This window comes from Cynocephalus volans, chromosome 10 (assembly GCF_027409185.1).
Source record: "Cynocephalus volans isolate mCynVol1 chromosome 10, mCynVol1.pri, whole genome shotgun sequence".
In the NCBI taxonomy this organism is placed as follows: Eukaryota; Metazoa; Chordata; class Mammalia; order Dermoptera; family Cynocephalidae; genus Cynocephalus; species Cynocephalus volans.
In genome coordinates, this window is record NC_084469.1 from 6,780,730 (window position 1) to 6,795,581 (window position 14,852).

The 14,852-nt window shown below is 53.1% G+C and overlaps 1 protein-coding gene across 5 annotated transcripts; it reads left to right on the forward strand.

The window, feature by feature from the left end:
- The first annotated feature begins 2,325 nt into the window (after positions 1-2,325).
- NFE2L1 (NFE2 like bZIP transcription factor 1) lies at positions 2,326-14,460 on the forward strand. 5 transcript variants are annotated; one of them, XM_063112447.1, is made up of 6 exons: positions 2,326-2,495; positions 3,926-4,943; positions 9,275-9,490; positions 9,915-10,004; positions 10,227-10,385; positions 11,303-14,460. In XM_063112447.1, exons 2-6 carry the CDS (start codon positions 4,434-4,436, stop codon positions 12,641-12,643), a joined length of 2,316 nt encoding a protein of 771 aa, XP_062968517.1. In that variant the 5' UTR covers positions 2,326-2,495; positions 3,926-4,433; the 3' UTR covers positions 12,644-14,460. The 5 variants fall into 5 exon arrangements, with proteins under 5 accessions (XP_062968517.1, XP_062968516.1, XP_062968515.1 ...); XM_063112446.1 differs by having other exon boundaries at positions 2,326-2,432; XM_063112445.1 differs by lacking the exon at positions 2,326-2,495 and adding an exon at positions 2,746-2,832.
- The last annotated feature ends 392 nt before the right edge of the window (positions 14,461-14,852 follow it).

A 14,852-nucleotide genomic window follows, 5' to 3' on the forward strand; every position in this document is an offset into this window, starting at 1 on the left:
GGTAAGAGTCCTATACCAAGATATTTATGAATCACTGAAAAGTGACCAAGTGAATTTAAGCTCTCAAAGTGATGTGACAGGATCTACTTTATCTCCCCAGGGTGGCCTCCCCACCTACAGCTGCCATGTTTCATTTAATATTTATCTTATTTTATTTCATGTTAGTAAGTCTTTTATCCACCATATGACTTCATTTTGGATTCTAGGAACCTGGCACCTTTGCATGCAGCTCAAAAGACACTTGGGGGCTGGCAGGTTAGCTCAGTTGGTTAGAGTATAGTGTCATAACACCAAGGTCAAGTGTTCAGATCCCCCCCACTGGCCAGCCATAAAAAAAAAAGACATTTGGAAAATACAAATGTTCTTGTCTGAAATATTCTTGTTGTCACTAAGGTTTCCTGACTCCTCATAGATAAAGGATTGCCCAGTTTTTGTTTGTTTGAATTGTGTCGGGACTCAAAATTGTTCTGTATTCACTGTGTCAAACAAACAACCACTCTTAGTATGCTCTCTCTCCTTCCACCTTCTCAAAATAGGCTTGTATATAAAGGCTATAACTTTAGTTGAGCCTTGGTATCTTTCAGCTCCGTGGTTTCTAAATATTTCCTTCTCAGCTCCCTTGATTTAAGGTTAACATTCACACCTAAGTTTCTCTTCCTTTCTTACCCAGTATTTACTGTCATGGTCTCACTAATTCAGGGGTCTCCTATTTTCTTGGTAGCAGACCATATCCTTCAAAATCCCACCTTCTCCGAGATGTGATTAATTTCAGCTTTTAACGGTAACTTCTTTCTAATCACAGGCCAGCCTGCTTGAGTACCCCCTTGAATTATTCAGTATTTATTATCTAAGTTCTATGCACTGTTCTGTGGTTTGTTTTTTGGTGGCTGTCCGGTACAGAGCTAGGTTTTGAAGATACAACAGTTAATGCACAAATCCTAGCCCTTCCTCATGGAGTTTATATCCTAGCATTTACTGGGAGACAAACTGAAAAGAATAAGTAAAATGTGCTCTCCGACTCAGTCTTTGAAAGAGGTAAACCAGCTCGGTAGTTTTGTAGGGATTCAGTGAGTGGATGCTGTTGTAGGATAGTACTTAAAAAATTCTTGGAAAGATTACTATTATCTTTTTTGTTCTTATTTTTTGGCGGCCAACCCAGTATTATCTTTTAATTCTACTTTTCCTTGATTATCTATCAGCAGTTGGCTTTGTCCTTAGTGACTCTCCCGCTAGACTGTAGGCTCTTCCCAGGAGAAGGGACTTGAGTTGCCGCCTTTGTCCCACATCTGGGAGCAGCTTAATGATTCCCTAATCGTGGTTGTCCGACCAGCTGTATTAGAATTACCGAAGCGGACACGTTATCAAAGACATCCAGGGTTACTGAATCAGAATCTCTGGAGTGGGGTCTCCAAGCTCCCCAAGTGACGCTGGGAGTAAACTTACGTTTGAGAGGCAAAAACATGTTTCAGAATATGGCTAGCTGGAATCAGAGAATTCTGTAAACTCAGGAAAGTCCGTAAAAAGCAAGATTAAGTTCCGTGGGGGGTAAAGTAATGGGGGGGAATGTTTCTCTCATGACAAAAATCGCTATGAAGCCACATCTTTCCCACCGCCAAAGTGCCACACAATCCGTCGTGGGAACCCGTCCGCAGGGCAGTTCCTGCGAAATGACCCTTGCCCGGGCCATGAGGAACCACCATCCACGGCGGCTAGGGTAGCTGCGCCAGTCCCGCACCCACAGGAAGCTGGGGTATCGGTTTCCGCTGCCAGCACCCAAAATGGCGGCGCGAGCGTCGGCACTATGAGAACCACGTGCTCTGCGCCCGCCTCGGGCCCCCTCGGGTCTCACTGGACTTTTGCAAGTCACTGTGGGAACCCTCAAGAGGGGGATTCCGCGCTCCGGCGGCAATACCGCCTCCCAATCCCCCGCCCGACGCCCTCACTATCTAGCCTCAGAATGCACTGGAAGCACACTGCCTGTATACTTTTCTGCGCGCCCAACCTGTAACACCGCCCACCGCGAATGCACGGTGGAGGGGCCCCGAATTCCGGGCACTAGGACCTTCGCTCCTCTCATTGGTGGGCCCATGTCGCGGGGCGGGCTTAGACACCCATTGGGCCGTGGGCCATGTCAATCTTGGGAAATTGGGCCCGGGGAGGCGGAGGCGCACTCAGCCACTGGAGTCTCTCTGCTGTCAATCAGAGCGATATCCGGCGGCGGCCACGGTCTGGGCTCGCTGATTGGAGAAACTGTTCTTGGGGTGGGCGCGGCGGGCGGCCTTCCGAGTGCGGTGGGTGGAGGGGGCGGGGAGGGAAGCGGAGGCTGGGGAACGCTAGGCCGGCCGGCGGCGGCGGCGGCGGCGGCGGCGAGGCCGGGAGTCGGGCTGAGGGCCTGCTGTGGCGGCAGCGGCAGACGCCGAGCTCAGCAGCGGGTATCGGTCACATTCCTTTCCCTGAAGGGAGGGGCGCAGCGCCGCGGGGCCGAGGCTTATGGGGTGAGGGGCGGCGAGATGGAGCTGAGGGGCAGGAGGCGGGAGCCGGACGGCCGAGCGGGCATCGGGGCCGGGCCGTGGGCCTGGTAGGAGTCGCAGGGCTGAGAAGAAAGCCGGCTCCGGGGTGGGATGGACTGGGGAGGGTGGAGGGCGCGAGAAGGCGTGGTGTGAGGCCGCGGCTTGGGAGTGGGGTGGGGCCACAGGGAGGAGGGCGGGGTGGGGTTTGCCTTTACAAATGGGTCAAGGCCGGGAAAGTAGCACTTGTTCGCTTGCTGCCCCGGAAGGCTACAAGCCGAGGCGCCGAGAGTGGGCATGGCGACTTGTTCCCAGCCGGACTCGGGTATCAGGGGCGGGGTGGGACCGGGCTCAGGACAGGCCCTCTGGCCTTGACTCTACCTTTAAGGGACTTTGTTCGGTTTCTAGAACTTAATTGGCTCTTTTAGTAATAAATTGCGTATGAACGGGAAAGTAGTGTAAGGAATTCCGGGTCGCAGTTGTGTTTCCTCCAACGAAATGCGTGTGTGTGTGTGTGTAGATACCTCTTCCCGTTTAGAGTGAGGTTGATAGATGGGTCACAACGTTGAAGAGGAGAGGGCGCTGTCTTTGTTTATGAGATTAACGGAAGCTCAAAAGTGGAGACCAGAAACTGAAAGGTAGATTTACCCTCTCTCCACTTGGCAGTCCGGGTTGAGAACTTGGCCATACCTTCTGCTTTGGCTCAGAAGGTCATATGAATGAAAATAGAACCTGCCTATGAAAATTCTGGACGGAATAGTTCTGCGAAGCCCCCCATCATCCCTCTCCTTCCCTCCTTTTTTTTTTTTTTTTAAAATTTTAATGATGTGAGGATGACAGGAAAGGGAAATTAGATTTCAAAGTTGGGAAAACAAAAGGCATTCTTTTGTACGAAGTCGTGGGCTGAACATTGTCCTCGTGTCTTTTCACACTTTCACCCATTAATAATCTTTCCCCTTTAGAACTGGAAGGGTCTATTATAGACAATTTTCTCCTGAGAGGTGGGAAACCACTGGTTAAGATAGGAAATGGGCTTCTCATGCTAAAATTAGAAGCTGGGTAATGTGACTGTATGGCGGGGAGAAGGACTGATAAATCAGTCAAGGTGTAAGATATTTTGCATGTCGTGGGCATTGCCTGCTTATCCAAAGCAAGCTACTTTGTAGGGTATTGCAAATTTAGTATCCAGTAACTGAGATCCTTTGTGATCAATATCTTTCTTTTATAGTTGTTCTGTCTATAACAGGTTTTTTTCTTTTCCTTTTTTTTTCTGAACGTACAAGTGATTTGGGCTTTTTTCCCTGTAAACGTGGCTCTTTAATGTATTTCCTACCTTCTATTATGGAGGTTCCTCTACCCTGATCATGGTGTGAAAAGTATAGAATCTTATCCTGTTGCTCTTGTGATTCTCATTTCAGGTTTCTCTGGAAACCCCCCTGGTAAGTGTGGAGGAGGCGGGACACTCTGACCCAAGACAAAAGGCCTGTAGCTCCAGCCAAAGAAAATAAACCTTAGGAGGGAGAAGGAAAAAAAAAAAAATCCATCAGCTGTTACTGAGAACAGCCTGCAGTGGAATCTACAGAGAGGATAACTAATGTGAGTGAGGAAGTGACTGTATGTGGACTGTGGATACCGTAAGTCACGTGGGCCCTGAGGGCCTGGACTGGGTTAGGAAGAGTTGTACTTTCAGAGGTGAGGTGTTGAGAAGGGAAAAGTGAATGTGGTCTGGAGTGTGGCCTTGGCTCCTCAGGGTGTGCTTTCCTCTGGGGCCATCAGTGAGCTCAGCCCCTGTGTTCTGCCTGGGTGGGGTACAGGGTTTGGCACTGAGGAGGGTAACCTGCTGGCTGGAGCGGCAGAGCAGTGACCTTGATTTGTCTTTCGGAAGATTTAAAAACCAAAAAGCATAAACATTCTGGTCCTTCAGCAATGCTTTCTCTGAAGAAATACTTAACGGAAGGACTTCTCCAGTTCACCATTCTGCTGAGTTTGATTGGGGTGCGGGTGGACGTGGATACTTACTTGACTTCACAGCTCCCCCCGCTCCGGGAGATCATCCTGGGGCCCAGTTCTGCCTATACTCAGACCCAGTTCCACAACCTGAGGAATACCTTGGATGGCTATGGTATCCACCCCAAGAGCATAGACCTGGACAATTACTTCACTGCCCGGCGGCTCCTCAGTCAGGTGAGGGCTCTGGACAGGTTCCAGGTGCCAACCACTGAGGTAAATGCCTGGCTGGTTCACCGGGACCCGGAGGGGTCTGTCTCTGGCAGCCAGCCCAGCTCAGGCCTCGCCCTCGAGAGTTCCAGTGGCCTCCAAGATGTGACAGGCCCAGACAACGGGGTGCGAGAAAGCGAAACGGAGCAGGGATTCAGTGAAGATTTGGAGGATTTGGGGGCTGTAGCCCCTCCAGTCAGTGGAGACTTAACCAAAGAGGTTAGTGGCCCTGTGGTGGGTGGGTGGGGCCTGGGGTTGGGGGGTGGGCTGGTCCTGAAGGACTGTGGTATAGCACCAAGTGCTATAAAGAGCCAGATAGGTTCCAGAGGGGGTCTCAGGCACTTTCTTAGATGGAAATGGGCTTAATTGTCTGATTTTAGGACTGGGGGCTGGTAGCATTTCCCTGTGGTGAACCATTGACCTACCTCTAAATGTACCCTCAGGGCAGTGGGAGGTTCCTGGCACATGCCAGGGTGTTTACTGCTTGGATTTCAACACGACTGCTGGAGGCCTGGGGTGGGGGAGGGAATCCTGTTGTGATGGGCCTTGATGCAGTGTGTATCTGTTGCTAAGACACAAATACTTTGTGGACTCTTGCTTTGTACCTCCCCTCACTTCGAAACACACATACATACCCTGAAGTTTTCCTCCTCTGTGGTTAGGCCTGTTGTTAAAAGATCCTGATAATTCAGCTCTCCTGAACCTGGGCCAAGGGGGGGTAGATTTGGATAGTTATTCTTGGCCAGGAGCAGGCCAAGGCTCCTATTCTTTGCTAAAGGCTGACTGCAGGGAGTAGGGAAGAGAGTGCTGGGAGCTAGAAGAGATACTGCATTCTGTTGCCCAAGTCAGCTTGCTTTGAGCTGTCACAGGCGATCTTTAGTGCTTTTCAAGTGGCTGACATACTGTTCTGAGCAGAAAGTGATGCAGTTTGTTGCCTTTAACAATGGAAATGGCTACTGCTGCCCCTGCCTTACCAGAATGATAAGACTCTTTTGAGCTATGTGTTCATCTGGCTGTGGCTTACCACCCGGCCTTAGGGAGATTGAAAAAAGGCCCACTGCGTTCCCCTAGCCATTAGGAAAGGAGAAGGCTTTATTGTGCTGGGCTGGGTTTTTCGAGGTAGGGATGAGGAGGGATGTAAAAAGTTTTGTAGGAGCCGCAAAACTTGACTCCCTCTGCCCACCAGATCAGAACACGTTTTGCCTCCCTCCCTGCATTGGTTGGATTCCTGTTCCTGATCTCAGTACTCTTGAGTGTTAGTGATTGTCAAAGAATATGGCTTGCTCTAGGCCAGTGGTCCTCAACTGGGCTTGCTCCTGGCAGCCCTGCAGGGGTAGCCCCAATCCCATTCCTGCTGGAGCTCTTGTGGGATGGGATGGGGTGGCATGTTTTGGATATATTTGGGTGGATTGGGATGGAATGGGACTGACCCTGCTTTCCTCTGTTTCTTGGCCCTCCTGAAGGTTTTGCTTTCCCTGACCCCAGGCCTTCACTGCTTTCTTTGGAAAGTGGGGTGGGTCAACATTAGGGGCCCAGGCTGGGTATGGGGGAAGGGAGGATTATTATGTGTCTGGAACAACATTTCCTCAGCAACTCAGGGATAAAAATACCCAGGTCCAGAGCATGTGACAGGCATTGCTGGAGCCAGTATTATCCCTGGGGCGGTAGCACTCCCCCGCTGCCCAGCATGTTCGATGGACAGCCATAACCTAGGCCCTTGTCAGGAGTAGGATTCCCCTCAGGGTTGGCACCCTGCCCAGAGCAAGGGGGTGTACTGTTTACAGCTCTTTCCAGGCTAGGAGCAGGCTGTGACCAGGGAGAACATACTGTCTCTGTGACCTGACCTTAGGTTCCAAGGGAGCAGCACTGAGGAGGGAGCTAAATTTCCCCTTGAGAAACTAATCCAGAGAGTCTGATTTGTGATACTGATTCTGTCAGGGGTTTCTTTCCTGCCTGGAGGGATGTGGGCCGGGGGTCAGGCAGAGAATGCTCTTGAACGAAGCTGGGGTGAAAGTGGGAATGGGGGACATATCTGTGTTCAGGATATTGCAGAGCACCTGTCTCCCTAAGCACTCGGTTTTTAGGGTTGTGACTCCCCTTCTCTTGCTTGGCTAGGCCTGGCCAGCACTGTGACATTGCTTCACGTGTGCAAAAATGGCTTTCCCCTTTGCTCTAGTCTGGCCTGTTTTATGGAACAAGCTTCTGGCTCTTGGTGGTCCTGGGTACCCTGGGTTCCTACCAGCCTGGCTGTGATCCTTGGCTTTGACTGGCCACAGCTTTCTGCAGGAATGGGAAAACTTCTACTTCCAGAAAAGAATTTAGATTCCCGGAGAAGCTGCTGGAGGAGTGTCTGCTTAGTCCTGAGTGGGCTGGATGAGCAAGCTGCGACAGGAGGGAGGAGAGTGGCACCCCTTCCCCCAGAGCTCTCTCACTGCGCCACCCCAGCTGACTGACTGGGTTGGGTGGGGCCGCCCGCCCCTGGGTGCATCTCCTCAAGGAGAGGAGGCGGCCCAGGGATGGGCTGGTTCCTTGCGGCAGCTCCTCCAGCTGCCCTGGTGCAGAGATTGGCTCCTGGCCGCAGCTAGGTAACAGGCGGTGGGAGGGGATTGGCTCCTTCCGCATCTCCAGCGGAGACTTGGGGGAGGAGATTGGCTCTCCGCGCAGCCTAGGTAACGACAGTGGGAGGGGATTGGCTCTTTCCGCAGCCCAGCTGCTGACCTGGGGGAGGGGATTGGCTCTCTGCAGCCTCAGCAGTGACCTGCGGGGTGGGCGGGGGAGGGAATTGGCTCCTTGCTGCAGCCTAGGTAACAAGTTTGGGGGGCGTGGGGAGGGGGAGAGAGGGAGGAGCGGGAGGATAGGCCCAGGAGGGAGCTGGCTTTTCTCTGCAGCTTGAGCACGGAGCATGGGGTGGGAGTCCCATCTCACTGCAGCCTCTGCGGTGAGCTCCGGGTGGGGGCTGCCGGGCGCCTGAGTGGAACTGGGGTTGTGAGGTGGGAGGGGGCTGCTCAAGGATGGAGGAAGGGGGCTGGGCTGGGCCGCCCAGGCAGCAGCACGGGCGGGGCACCCTCCTCGGGCCCCTCGGAGCTAGCAAGGGGCCACCCTTCCAGCCTGGTGTGCTCCCTGCAAGCCAAGAGCTCCTTGCAGCCCCCTGTCCGGCTTCCCGGCACCGGCTGCCCTGGGGCTCATCTCGCAGACCATGACCCGCCTGGACCGCAGCTCTCACAGTGGTGGGGGCCATGCCAAAGGCAGCCGGCCCTTTAACTCTTTGCTGGCTGGCCACCGGGTGGCCCAGCCCCCCTCTGTTCCTGGGTCCAGGGCTTCTGTTCAGGTTGGTGTATGTGGGGAGACTAACGGGAGAGGTACATCTGGGAGGTCTTAGCATTGGTGTGGGTGAAGGTGGGAAAGGGATACCTGCTTAGGGCTAGAGATGTGGATCTGATCTAAGGATATTGCTTTCTGGAAAGTATCAGCTTTTTAACCCCGGAATGGAAGGCAACACTTTAGGGTTTCTTCAGGCTTGTGGGGAGAGCCCAGCCACAGGGGGCGGTGTGTCTAGGAAGCCCAAATGGCTCTATTTATTGGGGTTCTGTGCTGGTGGCAATGGGGGTGGCAGTTGGTGCAGGAACTGTTCAGGAGCCACAAGGGTAGAGCCGGGAGGGAGGCATTTTGGTGCCCAAGCTATAGGGGGTTACATCCTTGAGTGGATTGACTGGTGGGGATTTGGTGAGCCCTGGGGTGTGGTAAGGAAGGGAGTGAGAGAGCACTGGTGTGAGGGAACACCGTGGGGCTGGCCTGGGTAGGGGTGGGGTGCCCAGTGAGGATCATCTGATTGCTTGAGGCTCCCCTGAGATTGAGGCTTTTGCTAGGATCAGCTAAGTGGGAATTCTGGCAGGGATGGAACTTGAGGTAAGCCTGGGCTTTCAGAGTTGTGGGTGTTCAACCTTGTTCCTGCTGTGAGCCAGGGAAGGCGGAATGACCATAGGAAGGGCTGGAGACAGCCCGCTGTTGTCATTGGTTGCATCAGGTGGTTGGAAATGCAGGGATTTTCCTTTCCAACCCACCCCACCCCTTTATGCAAATGAAATGGCACCACAAGCTGATGCAAGTCTGGTCACTGCTAAGCAATTCTGCATGACAATTTGCCCTTCCTAGCCATGGCCAGCCTCCTGCAGACCAAGTTTTAAGGGGTTCCCATTCCCAACATGAGAGGTGTTTCCTGCTTCCCCCTTCTGTTGTATACAGGGGTGAGGCGGCCTTGCCTTTTGGCTTGGGTGTGTCTCTGGTATGGATCCTAAGCCTACAGACCTTTACGGTGATAGTCATGCTAATGGTTTTTGCTAGTACCTCTGTTTTGGGGAGGGAAGGGGCAGGAAGTGGATGAATGAAGCCATGCTGGTGCAGAGGGGCTGGGGGTAAAGGCTGGCAGGTGTAGGGCTGGGAGGGCCCCACCCAGGACTAACTGGAGTGACACAAGGAGGGACTTCTGATGGGCAGGATAGGGAGGGGCACTGGGATCTGAGAGCTAAAGTCATGGTGATCTATTCTTTCAGGACATAGATCTGATTGACATCCTTTGGCGACAGGATATTGATCTGGGGGCTGGGCGTGAGGTTTTTGACTATAGTCATCGCCAGAAGGAGCAGGATGTGGATAAGGAGCTGCAAGATGGAGGAGAGCAGGAGGACACCTGGGCAGGCGAGGGCGCCGAAGCTCTGGCACGGAACCTGCTAGTGGATGGAGAGACTGGGGAGAGCTTCCCTGCACAGGTACCCCGCCTCTGCCCACTGGGCTCTCTTTTTCTCCTTGTTCCCCTCTAAACTGAAACCAGGCTGGATTTCTTCCAGAAATTTCCTCGTAGAGAAGGCAGGTTGTGTCTGGGGTGGACTTGAATGTCTCTTTTGGGTGGAATCTATAAGTCACAGTGGCTGGGCCACGGAAGGGGGAGTGGATGAGTAGCAGATGCAGAAGGGCCAGGTTTTGGCAATAGACAGAACTGAGGAGGCAAGGCATCTAGCATCTTCCTGCTTGCTTCAGGACTCTTCCACTCTTACTTCTGTTGTGCCTGGGAGTTTGGGACTCGGGGCCAGCTGTTAGCCCAGGAACGGGAAGGAGACTGCAGGCCTACAAGAAACTTCAGCCCCTAGCAGCCAGGGCCCAGGCCAGTCAGACTTACAGTTGCTGTTGCCACAGGTGCCTGGTGGGGAGGACCAGACAGCCCTGTCCCTGGAAGAGTGCCTTAGGCTGCTGGAGGCCACCTGCCCCTTTGGGGAGAATGCGGAGGTGAGCAGGACTCCAGGGAAAGTCGACAGCAGCAGGGCAGCCTGCACGTGGTGTGTCCCTTCATGGCTGGCTGAGGGGCCAGCTTTTGGTTCTGGCCTTGTCCTGGCTGCCAGGAGTGAATTCAGAGGAAGGAAGAAATAGAAAACCAAGTGGTAGTCTCTGGGAGGAAAGTAGAAGGTGATCTTTCCTTCACCCCATTAAAGGCTCTCTGTTTTGCCCTAGTTTCCAGCAGACATTTCCAGCATAACAGAAGCAGTGCCTAGTGAGAGTGAGCCCCCAGCTCTTCAGAACAACCTCTTGTCTCCTCTCCTGACGGGAACAGAATCACCATTTGATTTGGAACAGCAGTGGCAAGATCTCATGTCCATCATGGAAATGCAGGTAGGATGGTCAGAACAGGGCACAAACTTACTGGGTTTTGTGTAGGGTGTGTAAGCTTTTCCGTCTCTGGGGAGAGAAAGAATAATACTTTATCTGTCTTATCCATAGGAAAGTGGGGACACTGAGAGGTAACCTGTCCAGGTGTCTTCTGGGGGCAGTAGGGAGTGGAATCAGGAGTGGGGTTTGGGTTAAATGTCAGGACTGAGCCTTCCAAAGTAGTGCCTGCCTTCTAGGTGCGCCATCTTCCTTTCATTCAGGCAGATATTCACTTGGCTGGGGACTTCCACGATTAATAATAGGCCACATTCACATAGTGCTTTACAGCCATCGTCGTCTCACTTGGCCCTCACAGTCATCTAGCCAGCCCTTTATTATTATTATATTTTTTATTTTTTTCTTTTGCTGGCTGGCCGGAATCCGAATCCTTGACCTTGGTGTTGTAACATGACACTCTAACCAGCTGAGCTAACCAGCCAGCTCTCCTTTATTATTTTAAAGGTGAGGAAATTGAAGCTCAGAGGGGTTAAGTGATGTGCCCATGCTCATACAGCAAGTGGTGTAGCTAGGTTTTCTGACTCAAGTCCGGGTACTCTCTCTTCATTGTGCTGATTTTGCAGCAAAGAGGTAGTGTTAGTGTTTTCTTCCTTATCCTTCTGAGATGGGAGGAGTCTGGCCAAACATGACCAGGAGCTGATCAGTTCTGTGTGAGGGAGGAGCCCACACAAAGGAACCCATCTCTGCCAGGCCTGATGGACCAAGTGGGGACAGGAGCTGACCCTGTGGGCTTTGGTTTCTAGTTTCTTGCCTTTTCACCCATGCGTTTGTGCTTCTGTTGGGTGCCTGCAGTGTGTAAGCCTCAGGGGAAAGAGTCTGCTCCTAGTGAATGGTGGTGCTCTTCTTCCCCCCTGCCCCCCCAGGCCATGGAAGTGAACACATCAGCAAGTGAGATCCTGTATAGTGCCCCTCCTGGAGACCCACTGAATACCAACTACAGCCTTGCCCCCAACACTCCCATCAATCAGAATGTCAGCCTGCATCAGGCATCCCTGGGGGGCTGCAGCCAGGACTTCTCCCTCTTCAGCCCTGAGGTGGAGAGCTTGCCTGTGGCCAGCAGCTCCACACTGCTCCCTTTGGTCCCCAGCAATTCCACCAGCCTCAACTCCACCTTTGGCTCCACCAACCTGGCAGGGCTGTTCTTTCCACCCCAGCTCAATGGCACAGCCAATGATACAGCAGGCCCAGAGCTGCCTGACCCACTGGGGGGTCTGTTAGATGAAGCCATGCTGGATGAGATCAGCCTGATGGACTTGGCTATTGAAGAAGGCTTTAACCCTGTGCAGGCCTCCCAGCTCGAGGAGGAATTTGACTCTGACTCAGGCCTCTCCTTGGACTCCAGCCATAGCCCTTCCTCCCTGAGCAGCTCTGAAGGCAGCTCCTCTTCCTCTTCTTCCTCCTCCTCTTCCTCTGCTTCTTCCTCTGCCTCGTCCTCCTTTTCTGAGGAAGGCGCCGTTGGTTACAGCTCTGATTCTGAGACCCTGGATCTGGAAGAGGCCGAGGGCGCTGTGGGCTACCAGCCTGAGTATTCCAAGTTCTGTCGCATGAGCTACCAGGATCCGTCTCAGCTCTCCTGCCTCCCCTACTTGGAGCATGTGGGCCACAACCACACATACAACATGGCGCCCAGTGCCCTCGACTCTGCTGACTTGCCACCACCCAGCGCCCTCAAGAAAGGCAGCAAGGAGAAGCAGGCCGACTTCCTGGACAAGCAGATGAGCCGGGATGAGCATCGAGCTCGAGCCATGAAGATCCCTTTCACCAATGACAAAATCATCAACCTGCCTGTGGAGGAGTTCAACGAGCTGCTGTCCAAGTACCAGCTGAGCGAGGCCCAGCTGAGCCTCATCCGGGATATCCGGCGCCGGGGCAAAAACAAGATGGCGGCACAGAACTGCCGCAAGCGTAAGCTGGACACCATCCTGAACTTGGAGCGCGACGTGGAGGACCTGCAGCGTGATAAAGCCCGGCTGCTGCGGGAGAAGGTGGAGTTCCTGCGGTCCCTGCGGCAGATGAAGCAGAAGGTCCAGAGCCTGTACCAGGAGGTGTTTGGGCGACTGCGGGATGAGAACGGGCGGCCCTACTCACCCAGTCAGTACGCCCTCCAGTATGCCGGGGACGGCAGCGTCCTCCTCATTCCCCGCACGATGGCAGACCAGCAGGCCCGGCGGCAAGAGAGGAAGCCAAAGGACCGGAGAAAATGAGCCTGGGGAGGAAGGGGAGTGGATGCTCACCACGACTGAAACTGGAGAAGGCCTTGGCCTGGACCTGGACCTACCGCGGGGACTTTCATCATGCCTTCTTATCCAATATATCTTCTCAGATGCGATGACTGCGGGTCAGTGTACAAGAGGCGGTGGGCGCCAGTGCTGTCTGGCTCAGCTTCCCCCACTGGGGTGGGGCGGAAGCGGCCAGACCATTTGGGTGGACAGGGTCCTCACCCTTACCCCTTTTCTGTGAAGGAAGGGTGGTGCTGGCATTGCTGGAAGTAGAGGAGCAATGGGGAGCGAAGGCCAGCAAAGGGGAAGGAAGGGAGGAAGGAAGGAAACCCAAAAAAATCAAAGCGGGAAGATAGTCAAAGGGAAGGTTAAGGTTTTTTAAGGTTGGCTTTGGCCAGGATTCCAGGCAGCAGGTTTGAGTGACTGTGGTGGGCCTAGGTTATGGGTGCGATAAAGTCCATTTCACCCGGGGTGGGGAGGGGGTGTACGCAGACACAGGGTAGGGTCAGGGAGGGACGTTGTTAGTTATCTGCTCCTTGCACTTTGGCATCCCTGAAGGGGAGCTCTTGGATATCACCTGTAAGATTTCAATCCAATGGGAGCCACTGGGACACAACACTGGCTTGGAGGTTGAGTCAAAGGGCAGAGTGAACAGGGAAGGGAAAGCCTTTGTTGCAGCAGCCCCAACACCAAGCATGTCACTCACTGCTCTGTCACTGCCATCTCCCCCCATGCTTCAGCCACCCCTTGGCTGAGGCTCCCTGTCTCCATCAGAGCCTGCATGTGAATGCTGTCATCTTCCCACCCGTGTTTGTGTTCCCCCACCCCTCACCGCCTGCCTGCAGCTCTTCTGTAGCTGGGTTGCTGTGCTGGCAGTGCTGGGGTCTGGGCCTGCAGCCTTCCTCTTCTGGGGGCTGCACTGAGGCAGGGGGATGATTGATGTGGAGGGAGAAGCCAGCACAACAACCTCCAGGCAGTATTCAGCACAACACTGAGGAGTGACCCTTCCCTCAGGCTTCTGCCTACCAACAACTGGGCTTGTCACTGGAAAAAACAAACCCTACAAAACCCAGCAACAAAAAACTAGTCCTCTTAGAATTTCTCGCGCTTTGATTTTTCTTTTTAGGGCTTGTGCCCTGTTTCATTTATAGGGTCTAGAATGTTTGTGTTGAGTTGAAAGGAGATGCCCCAATATTCAGAGCTGCTAAATGTTCTCTTTGCCATAAAGACTCCGTGTAACTGTGTGAACACTTGGGATTTTTCTCCTCTGTCCCGAGGTCTCTGTCTGCTTTCTTTTTTGGGTTTCTTTCTAAGATAATGAGAAGTGCATGTAAGTGGGGCTCAGAGCACTCTCACCCTCAGAGCGCTCGGCCACAGGTTGCTTCTCCACAGCCCCAGTTTAGCCTGGGCTCCTGGAGGACTGCCTGGGGGAGGCACAGAGGGAGAGTGCCAGGGTGGCCAGATGGTTCCAGGACCACAATGTCTTTATTTTTAACTCTTTGCCACTGCTGCCCCCACCCCTGCCCGGCTGTGGAGTACTGCCTGCCCCAGACTAGCAGGAGTGAATTGGGGGGAAAGCACTGAATCCTCTCCCCTTGCGGGTAGACGGGGGTGGGGGTGGGGGGGTGTCCCTAACTGAGCAGTAGGGATAGAAGGCGTGAGCCTGGGAATGCTTTTATAAATTATTTTCCTTGTAGACTTTATTTTTAATTTATCTCTGTGACCTGCAGGGAGAGGAGAGAAAGAGATGCTGTGAGCACATGACAAAATAAAATAAAATAAAATGGATGATTCATTCTCAAGTGCAGTTTTTCCCCACTTTGACTTTATTTAAATTGAGAGTAAAGGAAACAAGCTTCACAGACGGGAGGACTGGCCATTTTGTGGTTAAGGCAGAGCACAAAAGAAGGTGGGTGGAGAGCAGAGACAATGGAGAATTTGAAGACAAGTCTTAAATCCTGTATTGAACCTTTCAGGTGGGTGTTATTTACCTCTATAGGGTTTGCCAGCTGAATCATCTCAGAGGAAGGATTCAGAATTCTTTTGGCCTCCAGATTCTCATAGAGCTAGGATAGTTGGAGGATGTGTCACCTGGCTCAGCTCCTTACCTGTCCACCTGCTACAAACTGCATTTTTATGTTTGTGCTGTTATTTCTCGGGTGGCCACACCTGCTGAAGGGGTTCAGAGCACCGG

Excerpts from the sequence above, each read along its gene's own strand:
- NFE2L1 (XM_063112447.1), top strand. The coding sequence starts at position 4,434 with ATGCTTTCTCTGAAGAAATACTTAACGGAAGGACTTCTCCAGTTCACC. Across the intron at positions 4,944-9,274 it reads GTGGAGACTTAACCAAAGAG|GACATAGATCTGATTGACAT; the intron begins GTTAGTGGCCCT and ends CTATTCTTTCAG. Across the intron at positions 10,386-11,302 it reads TGTCCATCATGGAAATGCAG|GCCATGGAAGTGAACACATC; the intron begins GTAGGATGGTCA and ends CTGCCCCCCCAG.